The sequence below is a fragment of the Arctopsyche grandis genome, chromosome 10 (assembly GCF_051622035.1).
Source record: "Arctopsyche grandis isolate Sample6627 chromosome 10, ASM5162203v2, whole genome shotgun sequence".
NCBI classification, from domain to species: Eukaryota; Metazoa; Arthropoda; class Insecta; order Trichoptera; family Hydropsychidae; genus Arctopsyche; species Arctopsyche grandis.
In genome coordinates, this window is record NC_135364.1 from 11,739,046 (window position 1) to 11,763,329 (window position 24,284).

Below are 24,284 nucleotides of genomic sequence, written 5' to 3' on the forward strand. Positions count from 1 at the left end.
TTTTCCTGCAGAGACTGGATGAGTAACGCATCTTGCAGAAATTGGTACAGACGTCGACCATTGAGTGGAGCATTTGAGCATCCATCGAAAATGGTATATCCTCCAGGTTTCTGCTACACTCCAGAAGATACACCACCTCCTCGCACATCAGAACCACCACCAACAAGAGAAAATTACGATTATGAGATTGGTGTCATAAAATCAGAAAGCCAGTAAGCACCGATTATAAAAATTACATAGATTTTTTACTTTCGTCAAATTTACCTATACTTTATTTTTAATAATTTATTTGCAGTTATCAAAATGGACCTGATACTTATCTCTTGCAATTGAGAGATGTCGATTTCCCCGTTCGCCTGCGTGAATACATGAAAGTTGCACATATTCGCAACCCAGGCTATAGCTTATCTGTTTCAGATACATTTGATTGGAGGGTAAATATAGTAACCTAATTTTATATATTGATTGAAGTAATGATGGATCTTTAATAACAATTTTAAATTATTTCAGAATCCTATAATTCATGAACGTCGTCGCTTCACCGATGTAATGGATGAAGAAATTGACGATGAAAGGAAAGATCGTATCAATAAGTACGGTACAGTTGATACAACTGCACTCAGACGACTTCGTCACGAATTAGGAACCAGGCTTGATAGTTACGTGGAAGCCGAAGCAATCATCGAATCAAAGAAAGATGGTCAAATTCCATTCTTTAGAGAAAAGCCCCAACTTTGTCCGATTGTAGATGAACGCCCTGCAGAGCTCGTTTGTTACGCCGTCGGAGATCCGAAACCGATTATACAATGGTTTAAAAACGACATGGTAATAGCCGAAGGAAATAGAGTGAAGGTAGTCGAAGACAGTGACGGTCGTTCTATCCTTAAGCTGACCCCAGCACTTCATCACGATATTGGAATATACAAGGTCGTTGCCCGAAACAAGGTCGGTCAAACTGTTGCTAGAACTAGAGTAGTGCTAGCAGCGGTTCCAGATTCACCAGATAGTCCAGTTGCAACTGATGCTTCTGACACAGAAATCCTTCTACGGTGGAAGCAACCTAAAGATGATGGTAACTCTGGCGTTTTGTGCTACAACCTTCAATACAAAGAAGCTGATAGCATTGACTGGATAGATGTAGCAAGCAATATAGACCACGAATTCTTTGTAGTAGGAAATCTGCGACCACGTGTCAGTTACCAATTCAGGCTTGCGGCGAGAAATAAAATCGGGTGGAGTGAAAAGGGCATACCCACAAAACTTGTTAAAACAAAGGAGGAAGGTTCTCCTAAAATTGAAGTCACCAGAGCCATGAGGCATTTGCAGCAAATGACTGAATCTGGAGAGGAAATTATTATGGAAGAATTCAAACCTAAGCTCGACTATTCAAATGAAGAAAACCCACTGGAATGGAATACAGAATCAGATCTCACTAGTAAATATAGTTTTATTTCCGAGCTATCCAGGGGAAAGTTTTCGGTTGTCGTAAAAGGAATCGAAAAGTCAAGTGACGCAGTGATTGTAGCAAAACTATTGGAATATCGTCCTGAAACTGAAACTAAAGTTTTACGAGAATTTGAATGCTTACGACGTTTAAGACACGAACGAATTAGTAGTTTGTTGGTCGCCTATAAGGCTTCCAACACGTCGGTCGCTGTGTTCGTCATGGAAAAACTTCAAGGAGCCGATGTCCTAACGTATCTATCTAGCAGACACGAATACACGGAACAAATGGTTTCTACAGTTATATCTCAAGTACTCGATGCCTTACAATACCTACACTGGAGGGGATATTGCCATTTAGATCTACAACCTGATAATATTGTCATGTCCTCAGTGAGAACCATTCAAGTTAAATTAGTAGACTTTGGTTCTGCTCATAAAGTCAGTAAATTAGGTACCACTGTTCCGAAAATTGGTGAATTAGATTACATGGGTATGTCAAATCAATTCTCGTCACAGAGCTACCCTATGAGTTCGAATATATGAATGAAAATAATTATTCTCTTTGATTACAGCTCCAGAAGTGGTAAACGATGAACCAGCATATCCACAAACGGATATATGGTCGGTAGGAGTACTTACATACATCCTCCTATCTGGAGTGTCACCATTCCGAGGTATAGACGAAGCTGATACTAAAATGAACATCAGTTTCGTGAGGTATCGTTTTGAACACCTTTATAAAGAGTTAAGTCAGGAGGCCACGCGGTTCCTTATGTTGTTATTCAAAAGAACACCACCGAAAAGACCTTTACCAGAAGAATGTCACGATCATAGATGGTTGATGGCAAGTGAATTTATGATCAAAAAGAGGGAGAGAGCAGTGTTCCTAGGCAACAGACTAAAGGTTGCAGTGTGAAATACGCTTTTTTTTAACTCTGTTTTTAAAATAACATTTAAAACTAACATCTAACAATTATACATATAATAGAATATAATGACGTCTCAATAACCTGTCGCGATTTGAATTTTTTTTTAATGTGTTGTATGATTTTTAGGAATTTTCTGAAGAATATCACAGTAAAAAGTCACAAGAAGCATCAAAATCAGATTCATTGCCAGGAGCTATTGGAGAAATTGCACCCAGAATGCTTACAAGATCAAATAGTATACAAGAAGAATTGATAACAACATTTTAAATGGCAATGACAATTAACAGCCACATAAAAACACTGCACATATTATACAAATTTATCGTATATATAATATATGTAAATGTATGTATGTATCAATACGCTGTAAAATAATTCATACTTTCATTCTGAGGCATCTTTTTATATAATCTATACTTTAAAACAATATTTATACTATATTTATATTCATTTTCATTGAATCGACGATCATTACACTCAATATTTCCATTTATTTGATATTTTTCTTTTCAAGAGAGAGTGATTAATTTAAATGTAATTTAATAATTAAGAATAAATAATTTAACAGTTTATTCGTTATTTATTTACACTTTAATATACAGAAAACATGCATTGAAAGACGAAAACATTAAATTAAATAATTAATCGTTAAAAAATAAATATCAAAAAATACAAAAATATTTGTTTTTTCATTAGCTATATTCGAATATAAACTAAATTTGATCGCGTCGTGATATTAATTTTTTGGAGTTCTTGCGTAGGCATTTATAAATTTTTTCACCATAATTTGGAAGGCCTGTTTATCTTTTTGATATAATTCAGCAGCTTCAATATTTAAAGGATCGTCAAAATTTAATAAATCCTGCAAAATAGACGACAAAAAGTAATTTTAGATTAAAGAGGACCCAAAAAATAATTACAAATATAACATTTTACACTATGTAAAGATGACTTACAGTAAATAAAGAATTCAGACCCCAAACAACGTCCTTGAGCCTTCTGGTAGGTGCCCAGCCTAATTCATCAATTGAATTTTGTCTTAAAAGTGATAAGCAAATATCACCCTCTTCGTTAATATTGGGGTGCCATATTTTAGTAAGGCATTTTACTTTAGGAGGCTGAAATCAAAAATTAAAAAAATAATAATATCTTCCAATGTGGTACTAATATGCAAAGAAATATCAAAATATGTAGACTGTTTTTCTCTAAAATGAATTTCTTATGCAAAATAACAACAAAAAAAATGAAAATCCATTTAAAAACATTTCACAACTGCCTGCATTTATTAGTCTACCTTCCAAAACTCAATATGTAAAAAATTACTGTAAAAAAAGACTAACAATATTTCAACCTTCAATCAAGCCTTCAGATTATTAAGTACAGTTTAGAACACAATCAAATATTTATATTCTACATACAAAGCAGTAAAAAACCAATAAAAGCATGTTTTGCACAAGTTATTGTTACAATTAAAAAAAAAAAATTTGAGACTCAACAAAAGTAAGACTAAATTTAGACTCTCAGTCATGTTATTTTTGAAGATGGAAAACGCTGGAAGAGCGAATATGAGGGGGAGAAAATGACGCATGTGCATATACTCACGGCCATATTATATTCCTCGGTAACGTTGACGCTAAAGCGGAAGACTCCACCCTGCCAATGTCCTTCATCTGGACTGACCGTCACTAGGAAATGGCTGAGGGTGTCGTGATCGGGCCAATGAGCGCGGCAGGTCGAGGGCAAAGCTCCAGATACTTCCTGCACTTCCAAGGGAAGCAATTTGTCGCGAACGGAAGCGCGACCTCCCCCTCCCCCACTTCCGGCTCCACTGCCCCCTGAAGCGACGCCACGCGGCTTGCGCGACAGCGTTATCATTATCTCACCGATAGTCTGACACTGACACTGACACAACGAAAATTGACAATTGACTATTGTCGCCGCCCACTGCTGCCAATACACCGGTTCTGTTAGAACGGCTTCATGTCTGATCAACATAACCACAAAATAGACATAAATGAATACATAAAAAATAAACGTAAAGTAAGATTGACAAATAATCTACTACATATAAAACAAAATGGACCCTAATAATATAATGGGCCCTATCGAAATTGTAAAAATAAATCATAACTATTAAGCTATTTCTTAGATAAATAAATTGTTAAAAATATATTTTAAATCGATAGTTTTCTAACTATTGATAGATAGAATAGCTAATTCGTTAGACAATCACTAGCCAACGGAAAAATAGTCGTGACGTTACCCCTATTTTTAAGGTTCGGTGATTACTAGTCAAATGTGAACCGGTCACAAGACAACCGATCGCTCTAGATCGGTCACACGTGATCACCCGTCACACTAAAACTGGTCACACCCTAAAATTGGTCCCGAGAAAACTGGTCACACCCTAAAATCGGTCAATCAGTTTTCTCGTAACCAGTTTTAGTGTGACGGGTGATCACGTGTGACCGATCTAGTGCGACCGGTTGTCCAGTGACTGGTTTACATATGACTAGTAGTCCGTTTACCGTTTTTAATTTCAATGGAATTTTTTGGGCAAATTAGGACTTGCTTTATTTAAATTTCCTTTTTAGCAACATTTTACAAACATTGTTACTGTCTTTTTGATTTAAAATATCGATAGAATTGTAGGGATATAGCACGACTTGTACCATACAAAACTTGGTCGATAATATCACCTATTTCGCTCATCGAAATTAATCTGTACAAATGACATCATCGCGTCCTGTTCTCGTACACGAATGTCAGCCGTGGCCGAAATACTTCGTCCAGCTTACCCATAAATTCAATTCGACTCGCTCCAGATACGCAATCACGAGTACACGGGAAATCTCAAGGAACTACGCATCAAACATAGAACACAAAGGAAGAACTCGACCCCGTTGAAATCTTCTAGAACGTGATCTCACCAGCCTAGCTACACGTTGCTCAAGCAACACCTTTATAAACCAGCGCATCGTCCCCAGATGCCAGTGAGCTTCAGGAACTCGACCTGGCTCGTTCCAGCGAATCCCCTACCTACTTCGCTGTACATACAAATACACCTGTATTAATCGAGTAATAAAGATCCTCTTCAAAATACAACTGAATTTCCATAGGCCGGGAAACGGTCCAAACCTTTAACCGCCCTATAGAATTAATATAATGATCGTATAATACTCTACCCAAAGAAGTATGGAACGCTGTATGCTCGACATAACGAGGAGAGATAAAAAAATGGTTGATGATAGATGTGTGAGAAGTATAATGAGGGTAGTGGATTAGTGGGGAGAATGGATGAAAGGTGGAAAATGAAAATAGCCGAGAGAATGTAAAAGAGTGAAAGGAAGGCCGCAAGGAAGATGGATGGACGAAAGTAGAAAAATGTGTGGGATGAGATGATTGAGACTTGTGTAAATCAGAGACGAATAGATGGTCTTAATCAAGCAGCAAATGATGATTGGCGGTAAATAATGATGGTGATGATAATATTCTATGGGGGATGAACGAATGAGACGACTGGCATGTTGAATGCACGTGTTTTATTTATGACAGCCGAAGGCAGAGTGAGTAGCGGCTCTCCGAACCCAGCCGAGTTGGTCCCCACTCGCAGGAAGGCAACCAAACTCGACCATGTCGTATAAGCGAGCCGCCACAATTCTAATAATTTGATCATATTGCAATCAAATAAACTGAAACTAGTGAATAAAACGATTTACCTAACCTTTTGATTACCCTTGTATAAAATAAAAAAAATGGATAGCTTCTATTATTATATGGTCAACGACTGCTGTTTCCCCCGCCTAAAATATATAGCACTTTTGAACGAGAGCCAGATAAAAATGTTTCACTAAGAGGACCAAGTCATTTAGAAATTTAGCTACTTACTGAAGTTGCCAATTTATATTTTGTGTGAACAGATAGAAAACGCCTGTGGACCATATCCAGGCCTAAAGGCCGTAGTTTAGTTACTCATGATTTATAGAAATATGCTTGTAAATTATTTGCTGTTGGCAAGTGTGTTTGAGGACTTGCGGACAGTTGTGCATATCTACTGTCAAACTGTCACCATGACCGCTGTGGAGTGGCCTTGGCAATACAATTTTCCACCATTTTTTACGTACGAAATGACTTATAATTTTCACCATGCCATTAATTTTGATTTGTAATGACAATGTCACTTAAATTATTTATTTTATTATATTTTGTGTCATTGCACAAAATAAGCCCGAAGTTTACACAGTGTCCCAGAATGACGTCAGTCAACTCGTATTTCTCGACAAATAGTGTTTGGCGAATTTTGGGATTCCGTGTTTAGCATATTATGTATATTATACTCCATTTTAATTTGCTGTATTGTATTGCATTAATACATTCATATCTGAAATGCACATTGAAGTTTATGTTGTTTTAGATGACCTCATAGAAAATGAGTTCTTGTAAAGGTGATACGAATCCGAAGGGTCTTTCGCTTGATAATAAAACGATACAATACATCGGCGAAGGCAACTGTAATATCGTTGTATCTATTCAAGACAGTGGATTAATTTTAAGATTACGAAAAGTTAACAATAATATCGATGTTGATATGGAATATAGTTTGTCGTTCAACGAGCTCGACACTTTATTATTTGAATTGGAATTTCATAATAAAGTTATGAAACTGCTTATTGGGAATCGTTTTGTGCATCCGACTAACCTTGTCGCTCTCGATAGCATTGAAATTTCTAATTTGATCAATAAAATAAATCACAAAAGACCCGTTTCACGGCAGCACAAAACATTAAATTGTAAATATGGTTTACTCTCTGTCGATTTTACATCACCACATGTCATCAATGTTGTAAATTATCCGACTTTGTGTGTTGAAATCAAATGTAAGCAAGGCTGGAAACCATATTCTTTAAAAAAATACAGGAAATGCTTTTTTTGTATGAATCAATATTTGAAATTAAAAAATAATTCAATTAATAAGATAAGTGGATATTGTCCACTTGATTTATTTTCTGGAAATCCATACCGTATGTATAATGCTTTAATGGAATTGATTGAAAATCAACAAAATAATTTTAATTTATCTGTATCGGCAGAAAAATTATTCAATGAGAATGTTAGCATTTCTAAAGCAATAGGGAATTACTTCAAATTGTGCCATATTGATGTAGTTGATCCAATTAACATCTTATTGAAAATTATAATTAGTTCTCTTCTATGGAACGAAAATCATGAGTCTGATGACACGTTATATGCTGTTAACAATGAAAATAATGCAGATACACTGAAATTTTGTGATGATTCTCCTCATATTTTGCCTTCGGGGTGTGTTCTTGATGCCATTCTTCAAATGCAGCTGTTAGAAAAAGGCAACAATTTAGAAGAAATAGAATTCTTTTCCGATTATGAATATGCTAGAGATTTAATAGATTTATTTGAGTTCCCTACAAATCTACCGGATTGCTTTGCAAAACTCAACTCACTGCAAAAATATATGTTAGCTTGTGTTGCCAAAGATTGTTCAATTATGATATCAATCAAACCTCTCAATGATATGTCATTGGAATTGTTAAATAATGAAATTATTGTTAGAGAAAATAATTGTAACTTTGTGATAAAAATTGGAGTTATCGATATTGATCCTAAGCCCACTAGTAAAATAAACCAACACATAAAAAGAAACAAAGATGTATTAGAAAATTATTTAAAAGTTTTAATAAACGATAATATCTATATATGAGCTATGTGTGTTCACATATATTTTATATATGTTATTAAGCAATAATTTTAATAAATATATATTTCACGTTGAAAATTTGTATTATTTTAGCACCTGTGAATGCGTATTCATATATAGTCTGTGTACCCAATTGTAATTCGGAACTGATGAAGATCGTTTTTATCAATTTTCATTTTTCGTTTATTCCAGATTGCAACCGAATGCCGAAACCCGGTCCAAACAATTATTAGCATGGAAAAGTCTTATTCTCGACTATTTCAAGTCTACCAAACAAACAGTATTAGATATAAACGAAGCACAGCGAAGTCCATTATTCTCAAACACATCCATCAATAGGAAACTACCGCTAGATGCGATTTTGTTCGTTTTGGAAGAAATGGCGAAAACGGGAAACGCTTCACCCATTGATAAAACAAAAACTAAATGGGAAATTTACTGGCACTCCTTAAGTGAATGGGGTAATATGATTTATAATTGGGCCAGCGATAATGGAATGAATAATACTGTGTGTACGCTGTTTGAAATTGTCGAAGGCGATAATACTACGGATCAAGGTAAACTGCAATACAATATTAAATAATTTTATTTCTTATTTTTTCATTGAGCAATACAAAATTATTACAATTATTTCTAAAACTGTACATGAACGCTTACGTAGGCTACGTAATGCTTAATATTTTATCCTAGTTTACAAACGATCAAGATTATATACTTTTTTATATGATAATTATAACACATTCACTGTATAAAACACCATTTGTTACGAAATTACAATTATGATACCGAATTGATTTAAATTTCTATTGAATCGTTATGATTCGTTAAATTGAGAATCAGTTTATATATTATAATAAGTTAAGTATTTGTAAATTAATAATAATTTTCTTTATTTCAAATTATTTCAGAATTTCATGGATTGGATATGAATGTGCTTATCAAATCGCTCAAAGCTTTAGAAATTAATAAAAAATGTGAGCTCATAGAATTTGATGACAATCAAGGTGTGAAATTCTTTTAATGCTGTGCTTTTTTAAATCTTCTTAAATGTAATATAAATATACATAATATAAACACATTTTATTTAAGCTAAATCTCTCATATTTTTTATATGTACAAACACATATCCTTAAAGTAGTAATTAAAATAATTGACAATTACATCTTGAATCCTATTTTAACTTTAATACATAAATTACATTTGCAACCAATTTTATCAAATTTAATTTTAGGCAAAAGTCTTTCATCTTAAATATTATATATAGTCATTAAAATAAACATTTATGTATATATATATACATATGTATGTACGCGAGTACAATTCATTAAAATTCTATCGATTGTGATTGAAACCGATACAACAATCGGAAGATTAACTATTCTTAATTATGGAATGTATATGAATAAATATAGATTATTATTAAATCATTTTCATAATGTTTTTATATGAAAATCAGTCGATTTGGGACATTGACAAAATTTTAAATACAGTTCAGATTCGTTTAATATTTAGAGATTATTGTGTGGTATTAATAACAAAAAAAAATATTTTGTAATAATTACCATACTGCCATTACTAATATGGAAATTAAGCACATCTGTGATTACTTAGATCAAATTTAATTAAAAATATGTGCAATATTCCAAAATGATTCAATTTGCGCTTGAATTTGAATAATGTCCGAATTCAAATTTTAAACAATACACGATTTATTTATTAATTAAGAGATGCCAAATCAATAAATTTATTATTTTACAATTCATACTTTGAAAACCCTCGATATTTCACAGTCAACGTAACAATGTCCGATGTCTTTCACACTAAAATCGTTCATTGATGATTTCATTATTGGAATTTCCGTTAGTGTGCACATAGTTATTTTGCTTTAAATCGGTTTGCACCAGATTCACCGATGGCACTGATATCATCTTCGTGTGCTGCGGTGCCTTGTAAAACCACCAAGCGGAAAAGAAAAATAGCAACGAGCACGCTTTAGCAACAAGCGCCAATGCCACCATATACCTGAAATAAATTAAATATAATTAAAATCATTTTAAAAAAATGAAATTAAATGAATATTGAATTTGAAACTAGCCTGCTCATATTTAAATTATTATAAACTAAACAGTTTCCTTTGCCGTCACACGAGTTTTGCCAAAGAATGCACGACTTGTCGATCAGTATTCCGAATATCATCGGCGCTGGAATTGTGCCCAACAGTCTCACTTTAATCCATTGGATTCCTAGTGCAAATGATCTTTGATCATCTCTCACACATCTAGAACATACAATACTATTAATTTAAGAAACAAACTAATAACTATGAGGGATATTGTTACACCCACCGCAGAGTTGCCGACAAAGCTGGCATTGTTGCCAAAAATGTGAACAACATCGTAACGAACGCCAGCACGATAAAAAGCCATAGGTACTGACAATCAGATTTGCAAAGAGTATTGATCGCTTCGTATTCCACAATTTTACTTTCAGTTTTTATCGCATTGACTTTATTTAGAAGTTCGTCCCTCTTGTTCATAGTTGCATTTTGAGTTTTTAGATACGATGCAGATCCGTAATTCAACATGTTTGGCTTGATGCACGTGCACTGACTGTACAGTTTCGAATCTTGGGTGCTCGTTTCGTGGACACAACCTGCATAACATGGTGAATAGTACATTACACCGTCGATTCCACATACCGGATCATAAAGCTCCCTAGAGCAAGAGCATCCTTGATTGCATGCAGAATCTAAACTGATCGCCTTCCTGAATCATAAATCAAACAAAATTTTAGAATGTTTCGTTTTATATGTCTTACTTTATTCAAATTATTAATTCTCACTCGGCATAAGATGTGTTGTATCCGTAAGGTTGTGTTAGTCCGGCGAATGTTAAATTCGGACAAGACAAAAAGAAGCTGCTAGAAAAGATCAACGAGACGACTGTGACCCAAATGCATAACTTTATTATACCGGCACATTGCAACTTCAATTTTTTGACTAGATAACCTCCCAGGAAAGTTCCACCTCCACCGGCCGGTACTGTAATTAGACCTAAGAAAAACAAGAGCAAAATTAATTTAATAATAATTTAATACAAAAGTATTTCAAACATTACTTTATTAAAAAAAATAGTACCCATTAACATAGCGGCCCATGAAGGTGTAACGCTAAATTGATTTTCAATCAATTTTGGCAAAAACGCAGCAAAACCAGAGAGGAGAAGACCTTCGGACGCCCCACCAAGATTTAAAAAGAAAAATGTTGGATTTTTCATCAAAGCTCCAAATGCATGAGGCAGCTCTCGAATTTTTGTAAAAGCTTCAGTACGACTAGAATCTCCATCATAAGCTTCAGATACCTTTTCTTTTTGAAGTTCTGCAGCACCTGTGATTGAAAGTTATACTCGGCATTATTTCTGTTTCAATTTAACGAATCATTTTTAAGTAAAAAGTATTTATCAAGTGAGTCAATTAGATCTTCAGATCATTTGGTAAGTGTGATTGTATCGGTGACAAAGAAGAATAGCATTTTTGAAGGGCCAAACTTACATATATACATACATACCTATGTATAATACTTATAATAGTTAGCTACTACAAATCTTTTTGAAAACCACTCTATCTAAAGAAAGAAAGAAATTGGATTAGAACAGATCCAACTCACACGAGTAATATATACAATATTTTTTTTCATTTTTACATAGATATATAGCAGGAAGGCCTAACAGGTAAACCCCAATGTACCTTCCTAGACAATTAATTACAAACATAGCAGCATTTTTATTAAATAAACGCTGTATTTCAAGAAGCTGCGGAACACGAAATTAACAATTCATTATGTAATTAATTCATAGACACACATATGGATTTAGACTTGTACATAATTTTTTACATATTGTACATAAATCAAATTCACATATTTGTTACATAGTGGCTAGGATGGTTTTTACCAATTTGATGGAGGAACCGTTTCAACAATGAAATCAAATAAATTGGCAAACTCTGATAGGAAACGATCGACTTTGATTCACAAATATCCAAGTCTGACCAGCCGCATTAAAGATCAGTACGGGATCGAACCCGGTAACCTCTTAGTGCTAAACATAAACGCAACCACCGATCCATATTGCTGGCTAATATGTAGTACATAATATGTGGGTCTACCTCACGGGCCCGAATGTGAAACGCCCGAAAACGCAAATATCGGAAGGCAAATGTTCCTGTTGTATCCTGCTCGCACAAATTAAGTGAGAATGTACCGTTTACCATGCACCCTTTTTTTTGATATTTCGAATTAAGATTTTTCGATCTTTGCCTTCCGATATTTGCGTTTTAGGGCGTTTCACATTCGGGCCCGTGACGGAGACCGATAATATGTATATACAAAACTTTTTGCATAAAACAAAGAGTGTTTATGTGTGTGTAATACAATTTATGTGTGTGTAATTCATTTCTGGTTTAATATTCAAATAAATTTAATTAAAAAAAACATCATCATCATCATCATTTACAGCCATTCGCCATCCACTGCTGGATGAAGGCCTCTCCAACACGCTTCCACTCGTCTCTGTTTTGCGCAACACTCATCCATCTCATTCCGCACATTTTTCTAATTTCGTTCACCCATCTTCCTTGCGGTCTTCCTTTTACTCTTTTGCCTTCTCTCGGGTACCATTCAAGCACTTCTTTTGTCCACCTTTCGTCCATCCTCCTAACTACGTGACCCGCCCATTGCCATTTCAATCTCTTCACTCTATCCACTATGTCCACTACCCTTGTCATGCTTCTCACCCACGTGTTCCGCTTTCTGTCTTTCCTCGTTATGCCAAGCATACAGCGTTCCATACTTCTTTGAGTGCATTGGATTTTATTTAGCATCTTGGCGTTCAGTGTCCAGGTTTCACATCCATACGTCATCACTGGCAAAACGCATTGATCAAAGATCCTTTTCTTCAGGCAGAGTGGCATTTTTGATTTAAAAACAGCATTCATCCGTCCAAATGCACTCCATCCTAATTTCATATTCTTTATCTCTTCATCTTTACTACCAGATATGTCAATTATTTGACCTAGATATAAATAATTATTTACTACTTCTACTGGTTTATCATCTAAGGGGATGCCATCAGGCATGCAATAACTATTGAACATTAGTTTAGTCTTATCTACTTTAATTTTTAATCCTACTTTTCTACTTTCCCTGTCCAGCTGTCTTAGTCTGATAAGTAGGTCAGCTGAATCACGAGCTACTAAAACTATATCGTCTGCGAACCGAAGGTGACTCAAGAAGTGACCATTGATGCTTACTCCGGCTGTATCCCAATCCAAGTTCCTGAAAACTCCCTCAAGCGCCGCATTGAATAACTTGGGCGAGATTGTATCTCCTTGTCTTACTCCTTTTCCTATGCTAAATCTATCTGTACCTGAAAAAATTTTAACCGAAGCTGTGGCATTATATATTGCAGCTAACAGTCCCACATAGTGTTCCGGCACTTCCTGTGTTTGTAGAGCGTTAAGTACTGCATTATGACTAACTGTATCGAAGGCTTTCTCATAATCGACGAAACCTAGGCACAATGGCCGTTGATATTCGTTGGCGCGCTCGATTAGTTCGCCAACTACTTGGAGGTGGTCCATTGTGCTGAAATTTGCCCTAAACCCTGCCTGCTCTATAGGTTGGTTCTCGTCGAGGATATTCTTCAGCCTTTCTGTAATAACCTTCGTGAAGAGCTTGTAGATCGCTGAAAGTAAACTGATGGGTCGGTAGTTCTTGATATCGCTTTTGTCGCCTTTTTTGTGTATTAAAATGATAGTTGCGTTATTCCATCCTTCTGGTATAGCTTGGTTCTGGATGCATTTGCTGAAAAGCCTAGCTAAGATATTAATTAGGGGGGGGGCCGCCACATTATGAACGTTTATTATGAGATTAGCCATGTTTAAGCAGTTTATATTACAAATATGGAGCGAAGCTTGAAGGGGCTGAAATATGAATATTAATATATGTATGTACATAAACAAAGTATACCCAACTCAGGAAGTAGCTACCCACAAGTTACCACGAAAGTTATAGAGCTTCTATCGTATTAGTTATAGTTGAATACTGATTATAATAATCTACATTACCTGGCAATGAAGACGGAAAAGCCATTAGAGGAATAGCAACAGTGAAGCACAGCAATGCCGACAGTAGAAATCCGATCCACCAAGCTCCGATCCAGCCGTTGCTGATGGGTGTGAGGCCGAGGCTGAAAACGACGACAACATAAGATAGGCATCAAATATGACACTTGCGAAAAAATCATGGCAGTTGTATCTATGAACATCTAAAAGTGCAAGTCATGTGAGTGATTATCGATAGCGACCCTACAGAGTGAGCGCACCAACCTCCGGATTCTGCGTGCTCGGATGATGCCGTTGTTACCGCGACGTGCTTAAATTCATAATGACAGGCTATTTATCATGATTAAATATCCCCGTCAACGTGCTTCGCCCACCCCTTCTCCGTGCCGAGCATAAAGAAATTGAATTTAAACTCACTTCGCCATAAATTTCGCGAGTTTTCGCCGGCCGACATCTTTTAATTACGCGGAAAAACTGCGGTGGGGATTTCCGAGACGCGCCTCTACGACTAAAGTTTCCCCCCGAAACTTGTATATTTTACGAAACAAATTAAAGCTTTCCACAAAAATGTATCTCGGTTAAGCGGAGAAGTGTTACCTACGTGGGTACTTGCGCTATAACCAGAGGCAAAGTTCGGCACGTGGTTTAATTAAGGTCCACGTAGCAAGTACCCGAGGACTTGCGCGGATTACGGCAATCCATCATCTCGGCGACCTTTGTGTAGCCCTTGATAGGGGCGACAACGATCACATCCCACATACTCATTATAAGAATACGTCAATGACACCGAAATTTATTCGGAGGGTATGATTTATGGGTGCGCCCCATCCCTTTTTTGCATACGCGTTACTTTTGCAGAAAGTTTAATTATCCCATACGTGTTCTGGCGAATTTGTATCAAGTCACGTGTGTCATATCACTTTCACAAATTGTTATTAGGTTTTTGAGCTCTTTTCCCTATTATGCTGTACATTAACATTAGAATAATATAATACTATGATGAGTAACAAAATTAAATTAAATTAAAATTGTAAAATAAAAAATGATCAGTATATCAGTAGCTATTAAAATAGATATAAGATGTATTGTGGAGATAATTTAGTAATAATAAAAAGCATTTAAAAATCAAAAATATCACTTTCAGATTCGTGATTTTTTTTCATTCATGAAATAAGTTTTCTCATTTAAGGTGCTAAGATTCGGGGCCAATACGACTTTAAGAGGGCTGTACACCCGAAACCTTGATTTTGTTGCCGTTCCTTTCTTCGATATATATATTGAGTGAATGTATATATTGGGTGAATGCGACAATATATATCAATATATATATTGAGTGAATGTGACAGTTTCGCTTCTACCAGATAATACGTATTTTAAATCGTCAAAATCGAGGTTTCGTATTCTCCTATTTTCTCCTCCAAAACTGGACCAATTTTTAAAAAAATTTCATCATCGGTATGAGAAAAATATTTTCTGTGCAACTATGTGCGTATTTTTTTAAAAATCGACCGTTAAATAAGCAAGTTGGACTCTTTTCGTGGGTGTAAAAAAGAGGCGATTTTATAGGTGTTTGGCGGCTCCTAGCTCCTATAAAAAATAACTAATCAAAAAAATAAAACGATAGATGCATCCCAATGGTGGATATCCATAGCATATTAAAAAATAATTTCTCTAGTGCCATAATTGAGGAAGGGAGAAGTGTAATACGTTTGTATGGACAAGGCGCTGGTGTCCAGCCCTCTTAATGGCTAGCAATGAGGATGAAATGGCGGAACTACTTCATAGACTAGAAATAGAGACTAAACGCCTGGGTCTAGAGATAAACAAAAATAAAACAAAATTCCTTTTCGATACAAAGATTCGAGTCTCATAAAGTCCAATACTTTAAAAGACTATGACGAATTCAACGATTTTATCTACCTAGGTGCCTTGATCTCAATAGAAGGATGATGCAAATCGGAAATCCACAGAAAAATAGGAATGACGAAAATAGCGATGATCAGTCCGACAAATATATGGAAAAACCACTATATAATGAGAAAAAGAAAATTCGTCTGGTGATCCCCATTGCATTGTATGGAGTCGAGATAGAATGGTTAAAAAGACAGAAAGCGCCATGTCAGATGCCTTGTAAATGTGGTATTGAAGGCGGATGCAAAGCATTCAATGGACCGCAAGACGCACGAACGTCTCCATCCTCGAAGGGTTGGCAGTTTCAGAGAGATTCTCCACAACATCTAGAAAAAGGATTCTTTTCTACTTTGGCCGTATTGTCAGGAATAATGTGGAGAGTCTCGAAAATCCGATAGTTACCGGAAAACTAAAGGAAATTCGTGCAAGAGGATGATCTCCCATAGGATGGTCAGACCAAATTAAAGAACTGACAGGATCGTCTCTAAATGCGCCTTTCAACTTGGCACAGAACCGAGGGGAGTGGGGTGTATCATCCACCGGGTTCCAGATGATATCAATGACCACGACGCTCAGCATTATGCAAATGAGGAAGAAGAAGAACATACCCACAAGGATGAAACATACATTTGTAAGTAATCTACATACATACACAGTATATCATGTTTATGGGAAATGATTTTAATGACAAAGTGCTTAAAAATAAATCATTAATCTGTGTGTATGATGGCTTCAAGATAGCCAGGTTTAGTTATAGTGGAATATTCGAGAATGTGACATTCTTCATATTCTTCTTTCTCGTTTTGCTCAATGCTGAGCGTCGTGGGCATTTTTTGTCATCTGGGATCGGGTGGATGATTTAAATGCAATGACGATCCCGTCAGTTCATTAATTTGGCCTGACCATCTTCTGGGAGACCGTCCTCTCCAGCTTCTCGAGACTCCACATTCTTATATAGAAAAAAATATATAGAAAAAATGGGAAAGAGTCCTTTTTTTACATATTATAACGAGTCTCGCTTAAACTGCCAGCTCTTTGAGGATGGAGACCCTCGTACGTCTTGAGGTCCATGGAAAACGCAACATTCACCACCAACACCACATTTCAAAGAAATATAATATATGCCTTTCTCTCTTACGGTATGCATAATAATAAATTCAGTTAAAAATAATACTAATTTGTCACAAATGTGTACATTATCATCAATTTAAAATATAAGTTTCCAGCAATATTTATATTTGGACCTCGGCAGGCATATTGAAAATATTTGATAGGTACGGGTAAACTTTGATTTCTTTAAAAAAAAACACAACACACTACAAATAGTTCGCATATGTATATATGTATATGTGTTAGTACAGATAAAACCAATTGACAGACCACTTCTAATTTTTATATATTTATAATTATATTTTATTTAAAATATAAAATTTCATCCAAAAAAGACGCGTCAGAAGACAAATATAGAATCTGTATCAGCTATTTGTGATATTCGTACGTCGTATTTCGCTCCGAATATAAAAGTTCGTACGATATATACGTAATTGATTACCTGATTGTTGATTGATGGCTACACAAGAAACGTTTTTGTCTATTAAGGCTCACCTAGTACCTATGTACACACATACATATACATAAGGCGGGTGTGTCAACAAAATCAGCAAACAAAGGAGGATGGTTTCGGGGTAGATACCACTTTATCGACTTCCTGTGGACACACTCTCAAATCCCGCCGGCAATATTAAACAACTTGATGTCAATATTTAAAGCGAACTTATTAAATTTTTTATGTCCAAAGTTGTCCTCGCTTCTCTCCTCGTTAGAAAAGAGAGAAACGCCAGTTTTCTACAAAGAATTTCTTCATCACGTTATCTGATACGGAAACCAATGTCAATACAAAGTATTGCCAATTCCGAACGACAATACACTTGTGACTGGAAATATCATTCAATTTATTTCAGTCGATGGAATATTAAAAAGATTTTCAAAGTTGCGTGTACATCCGATATGCAACTGGCAGGTTTCATTTACATTTTCTTCAAATATGGGATTCACCGTTATCGATCACTGTCAAACAAGGATAAAATATCACCGAAAACACTCCAGGGGGTGAGTTTTGGGATTGTGTACCATATATATGGACTAGGGGTACTGCGTTTTTTTCGCTTTTTCACGTACCACGTACCGCTCAATGTGTTTTCGCCCTTAGAGATATGAGTATATGTACATACATACATACATACATATGTAAGTTTATAATTAGACAATTATGTGTTTTGCGCTCTCTAACTAGTAAATATTGAAATCAATGCAAAATACATATTTATAATCATCAAAATCAGCTGAAAGTAAAAAAAATATTTTTTTACTTGATTTTTTTTTGCCTCAATCAGGTAAAAGGTAGGCAAACAAACAAGCAGGCATTCTTATGTGTAGATTTGAAGCTGTTCATTTTATCTCACACACATTCACATACTTACTGTAACACAATAAGACGCAGTGGGGTTAAACGTATTGTTCAAACAAATCGAGGGGATGTATATTATCAGATTCGGTCGAGTTGCGAACGGCTCGACATTAGCCGAAGTATTATTGCGATCGGAGCTACTCTGGAAGATGAATGTTTGGTGAAGTACACACCAGAAGGCTAGAAGTTAATATATTGCAGTTTGCTTTCGATAAAATGAAATGAGAGCCGAGATTGGATTGCGTGCACATCTCCCTCCTCTCCGATATCAAACGCGAAAGGGAGAATATCTCGTCCTTTGTGTGCGCGACGAAAACATTCGAACTGCACTCCGCACAATCTCGGAAAAATCGAACCGTTTCATAATAAGCCTTTTCCGTCCTCCCCCTATCTTTTGATACAGGAAAATTGAACGTCACATCTTACGTATCCCGAGTCGCAGATTAATCGACGTTGTGGTATAATTTGCGTTCGCATTTTACTGTATGCAATTATTGAGTTTGTGGGTAATTTGTATATGAAAATCCTGAGTGCACATTAGTTCAATTAAGACCTATCAAAAATTTATTTCTATTTATATTGAATTGTTGGTACTACATTTTGTATGCATACATATGTAAATAGATTATCTTAATGACTCTGAAAAAACAATGTTGATGGCGATTGGAATCTATATGTATATATATATATATAAATGAATGTCTGTGTGTGTCTCGAATAGGCTCCTAAACCACTGAGCTGATTACGATGGAACTTTCAGGATTTGTTGTATGCATGTCCGGGACGATTACTGTGAAAAAAAACGGGGAAAAACGCGAATGGGTGTCATTTCAACGCAATAATTTCAAATGTGTTTTTCCTGCGTTTCTCCTATGTTTTTCCTGTGACAAATGGGAACGGGAACGAGAACGGGAAAGGGAGCGGGAACGGGAACGGGAATTGCATGCGTTATTGTGGTATTGCAACGCATGCCGCTTTCAGCTAGTATTATATAAATGCTTTTAAAAAGCATTCAAATAATTTAAATTTTTTCCAATTGTCTCCAACTCTTTTTTTTAAATACAGTAATATTATTACTAACACTTGCTGCACTGTGATGGATAGCAAGTGACCCGGATTTATATTTTATTTTATTTCTCCAAATATACTGAATGAAGGGCTTCATATTTTATGTATTTCTCACCAAAACCTCTATGATTCGAATTATGTCATTACGCTATCCGCTTTGGAATGACGGTTCTGCTTCAGCGCTATTTTTTTTTATTACTTGCACTTATTTTATATTATTCGACGTCAAATAAAATAATTAATACAATAATTAACTGCCCAGATTTTGCATTATTTTAACTTAAAACTCACATTTTTAACTGAAGGCTTGGCGTCCAGCACAGTGGTTAACGCATTTTCAGCACAGTAAGACAAGCATTAATCAACACTTTTATTCTTAAAATGAAAATATTTTAGTAAAACAATAAATAGTCTGTATTTAAATGGTCAGTTTTTCATCAATAAATGAAATAAGTTGTCAGTAATAAATCAAAATGGTCAGTTAGTATTATAAACGGTCTGTATCAATTGGTCAGTATGTTTGTAGTCGGTTGGAAAATTAAATGGTCTGTTAATAAATTAATCAGTAATTCAAAAGACGGACACCCACATGAACAGCGCGATGTTGTGTCTTTAAGATAACCAGAAAACATGAAAACAAAAATCAAATAACTACGATTTGATTGAATTAAATATTATTTGAAAAGGGCTTCAAGCTAAAAAAATAAGATACAAATATCTAATTATTTGACAGTATTAAAAACAACATACAAGGAAATACCAAAATTAGTCTTGGTCACGTAAAGCAGTTTTGTTTGGACCATATAGAGATACTAGAATCAGAGAATTCGGCACATTTGGTGTCTTACAAGGTAAAATATTGTTTTCTACTGACCGTTTAATTTATTTTACTGACCACTTTTGTGAATATGTACTAACTTATGTACATACTAATCATTTTTTTATTTAGTTACAGGCCGTTATTTTGTTAAAATTTGTTGCCATAGCAAACCTTGTAATTTTTTTTAATGAGATACCACGTATCAATAATAATAAATGAACTAGGGAATTTATTAAAAATAATATAATAATTTAATGTGTATTTTTCCAGGACTAAATAATTAAGTAGGTTATTCGTCTAAGAAATGAAGTTAGTATAGGACTCTACTCTATACAGTATACATATGTATGTATCAAATAATTCGATAAATTTAAAAATATCCAAATAACTACATAAAAAATATTACTTTGTAATAAATTAGTTGACATGATGCTACTTTGCAAATTTTTTTCCTACTTAATTATAATATGTAAAAGCTATAAGGAATATATTTATGATACATAAGTTTACATCCCTGAGAGTGTAGGAATATGAGACCGCTGTTGAATTCATTTCTGGAAAAAGCACGTAACTAATAATATCTGGGGGGTGAGTATCGCGGCGTGCAAAAATTGATGGTTTCTCGCGTGAAATAGCTGCGAGACGTGACCATGGATATTTGCCCGGAAAATTGTGGGTTCGATTGTAAATTTCGCACTTTCCGCAAACACCAATTGAAAGTCTTATCATTGAACGCGGCGTACGTACGAAGTTTATGTGGCATGAATTTTCTTCGTGCACAAAAACTACATACATACGTATGTATGTATTTCTGCCAGCGCGCATTGTACGGACTATATGTACAATATTGTGACAGCCCAGAAAATGCGTGTAATGGAGGAATAAAATACGATCTGGTCAGCAAAAGCTAATTACACCTAAAGGCAATACTCTTAATTAATATTTCAAACAGATAGGGACAAATGCGATTCGCTTAATTCTCTTTTGTGAAATTCTATTGCGTTAGTTCTTCTTGAGCATCTTTGAAAATTTGGAAAAATCTAGTGATCAAAATTGCCTATACATGTAAACATTTTTCGGCAAACAAATCTTTCACAGGATATTTGGCTACGATATTTGCCGTACTTTCAAAACCCTCAACTTAATATTTGTTCGAAAAAAAATGTATTCAAACAAACTTTAATGAAATTTTGAGTCCTTAAAAGACAACGAATATACATAACTAAAACCACTCATACGATTTTATTATGTTATGACATTATATGTTATCAATGAAATAGATAATCTCTGAGAAACTGCCAAAAAATAATCCTATGATATGTAGAATCGTCACTCTGACGATTTAAGGTCCGTTTATATTATACATCACTGCACGTCAACAGCTCGGAACAACACTGCACGAAAAAGACTACTTCAATTCATACGATACAACATCGCCCGTTTTCGACACATTCATACTTGTTTTGGGCACGAGCAAGACAAAATCGGCTTACATATACATACAATAGAGAGCGTGACGATACGGTTTAGTATTGCTTGCGTCAATATTCACAATATGACGTTACCGAAAATTTTCATATGCACATGGCAACACTTTCGTTAGTACGGGTGCACTCGCCACTATGACGTTACGTCATGCGTGAATATTTCCATAATGGCAAAAGGAAACCGGTTCAGCTTGATACGCTTCGGTGACATGTATTACTGTATAGTATGAATATAGGTATTGTGTTGGTTACTACTGTTACGGATACGTCTTTTACATGTTACTGAACATATGAATGTGCCAATATAGAATGTACTAAGGAATATTTTTCGTATTGCTGTTTACTTGTCGACTTGAACTGTACTAGTATAAACGAACCTTAAATAGGAGATGGAGAAATGGCGTAAAACTCTTATGAGATTTCAAAGCTGTTACAAAAGAAATATTCTTACATACATACATACATGCCCGCCTTCAGCCTCGAAAAATAATCATTAGAAAATTATATTTTTATAAAAACATCATAACCTTCAGTGACTTGCAGTCCACCTTGTATGAAAATATAAAATGTCTTCTGAATCGAATAAGCGGGATTAATTAAAGCTTTCATATTTCTACGTTTATCCGTCCACCCCTGCAAACACCCCTCATCATCCAATCACCTGCAATAGAAGACCCGTCCGAATTCCTTTTCTACGGTTCGTTCGTTTTATTTTTACATAGCAATACCGGTAGGTACGTACGTATAGCGACCATGAGTTTTAATTAACTCTCATCCCTTCGGTAACGAAAAAATATATTAACGAAGTACACTGTAGTCGTGGAAACGTTTCCAGTCGAATGGAGACAATCTATGTACATATAAACCACCCCTTCTACTACCTGCTTCTGTGAGAGCGATGCCCTTTAAATTTTATTTTATTTCACATTTATTTATTATAGACGTAATTAATCACTCGCATTTAATCACAAATATGATTGTTTCGTACGTAATTAAACTCAAGATATTCTTATTTCTATATTGTCTACTTGAATCGTGTTTATTTAGAGCACAATGTAATCGTGTGGCCTGATGTATGTACATACATAAACTCAAACAAAGATAAGACAATACAGAATTCCAAAATATTGCACTCCGTTCTTATGAAACTGGAATAAAATTTTAAATCCTTTTACATAATGGCGCTTTAGGAATTCCTGTTATGCCACAATGGTCTGTTTAGAATAAAATAAATAAATAATCGAGAGATAATTTAAATTCGATAGCAATACATCATCCGTTGAATAAAACATCGTTGAAAACAACAACAACGAGTTTTCATCATTTTTAACTGCCGTCGAATGAAAACGTCAACAAAATTGGATTCCTCGGAAGAAAAACAAACTTATCGTTCGAAAAGGAAATTTTCCAAATCAGAGAGCATTCAGTCTGTCGTTAAGAAGGGACACTTTCGGAATATGCAGACCGACATGACAACGTGTATATATGTATATATCTATATACGTACATACATACATATATACCGGAACAAATAGGGGATGTCAATCTGATCATATTTCTTCGAAGTGAACGTGTAACTTTCATAATAAAATTCTTATTAGATGGGGTCCTCAGAGAGTCAGTAGAATACATTTATATATAATATACTCGTATATGAGATGTAATTTAATCTTATATTCGTCCGAAAATAAAGTCCGTATTTGGCAACATCGTAATATATCATGGTATATGACGTCAAATTAACGTTGAATTTGAAATAAATTCAACAACAATACATATAGTATTAATGCTGAAAATAGTCGTCCCCTATCTTCATACTTTTTTAATGTTTTTATATTTTTAACTTTGCATTAATTACTCACGAACATAAATTTTATTTATCTTTTACATTGAATATATTAAAGAACTTCTTTGCATTTATTTATTACCATGGTGTAATGACGGGATTGCCACCAAGTCGACACCTTTAGTCAACTTTGTACATACATATGTATGTACTATATATGTATGTAGATATATAAATTTATAATATTATTATAAATTTGAAATTAAATTCAAATAATGGTGACAAATGAAGGTAGGTGGGCAATTTGGTAGGAACCGTTTCAACAACGAAAACAGACAAGTTTGCAAACTTTTGGAAAAATTGAGGAAAAGATTTAATTTGAGTCACATACATATATACAAGGCCTGCCCAGCAACACCGGATCAGGGATTGAATCCATGAACCTTCAGTGGTTCGCATCATATGTACGCTAACCACAGATATTTTGATAGTTAAATTTGAAAAAAACATTTTTTTAAC

At 34.9% G+C, this 24,284-nt stretch overlaps 4 protein-coding genes across 6 annotated transcripts in view; 2 read left to right on the plus strand and 2 right to left on the minus strand.

Annotated features, from left to right (window-relative positions):
* The window catches only part of Obsc (Obscurin), a 59,584-nt gene extending 56,786 nt beyond the window's left edge, over positions 1 to 2,798 (plus strand). Inside the window, exons 42-46 of the mRNA XM_077439878.1 lie at positions 12 to 212; positions 296 to 434; positions 511 to 1,936; positions 2,019 to 2,350; positions 2,502 to 2,798. Of these exons, the coding sequence (XP_077296004.1) occupies positions 12 to 212; positions 296 to 434; positions 511 to 1,936; positions 2,019 to 2,350; positions 2,502 to 2,642 (2,239 nt within the window). The 3' untranslated portion in view covers positions 2,643 to 2,798. The remainder of the gene's footprint in view (positions 1 to 11; positions 213 to 295; positions 435 to 510; positions 1,937 to 2,018; positions 2,351 to 2,501) is intronic.
* LOC143918154 (NEDD8-conjugating enzyme UBE2F-like) lies at positions 2,768 to 4,355 on the minus strand. Its single transcript, XM_077439879.1, has 3 exons — positions 3,978 to 4,355; positions 3,332 to 3,493; positions 2,768 to 3,237 (listed from the first exon to the last, which is right to left on the minus strand). Exons 1-3 carry the CDS (start codon positions 4,248 to 4,250, stop codon positions 3,112 to 3,114), a joined length of 561 nt encoding a protein of 186 aa, XP_077296005.1. The 5' UTR covers positions 4,251 to 4,355; the 3' UTR covers positions 2,768 to 3,111.
* A 2,029-nt stretch (positions 4,356 to 6,384) lies between these two features.
* On the plus strand, positions 6,385 to 9,314 carry LOC143918125 (vacuolar protein-sorting-associated protein 25-like). 3 transcript variants are annotated; one of them, XM_077439840.1, is made up of 3 exons: positions 6,391 to 6,495; positions 8,299 to 8,663; positions 9,015 to 9,314. In XM_077439840.1, exons 1-3 carry the CDS (start codon positions 6,446 to 6,448, stop codon positions 9,125 to 9,127), a joined length of 528 nt encoding a protein of 175 aa, XP_077295966.1. In that variant the 5' UTR covers positions 6,391 to 6,445; the 3' UTR covers positions 9,128 to 9,314. The 3 variants fall into 3 exon arrangements, with proteins under 3 accessions (XP_077295965.1, XP_077295964.1, XP_077295966.1); XM_077439839.1 differs by lacking the exons at positions 8,299 to 8,663; positions 9,015 to 9,314 and adding an exon at positions 6,790 to 8,180 and having other exon boundaries at positions 6,385 to 6,701; XM_077439838.1 differs by lacking the exons at positions 8,299 to 8,663; positions 9,015 to 9,314 and adding an exon at positions 6,790 to 8,180 and having other exon boundaries at positions 6,385 to 6,495.
* Positions 9,180 to 24,284, minus strand: part of Oatp26F (Organic anion transporting polypeptide 26F) — a 45,251-nt gene continuing 30,146 nt past the window's right edge. Inside the window, exons 7-12 of the mRNA XM_077439837.1 lie at positions 14,230 to 14,351; positions 11,243 to 11,491; positions 10,948 to 11,158; positions 10,452 to 10,871; positions 10,202 to 10,384; positions 9,180 to 10,128 (exon numbers count right to left, since the gene is read on the minus strand). Of these exons, the coding sequence (XP_077295963.1) occupies positions 9,927 to 10,128; positions 10,202 to 10,384; positions 10,452 to 10,871; positions 10,948 to 11,158; positions 11,243 to 11,491; positions 14,230 to 14,351 (1,387 nt within the window). The 3' untranslated portion in view covers positions 9,180 to 9,926. The remainder of the gene's footprint in view (positions 10,129 to 10,201; positions 10,385 to 10,451; positions 10,872 to 10,947; positions 11,159 to 11,242; positions 11,492 to 14,229; positions 14,352 to 24,284) is intronic.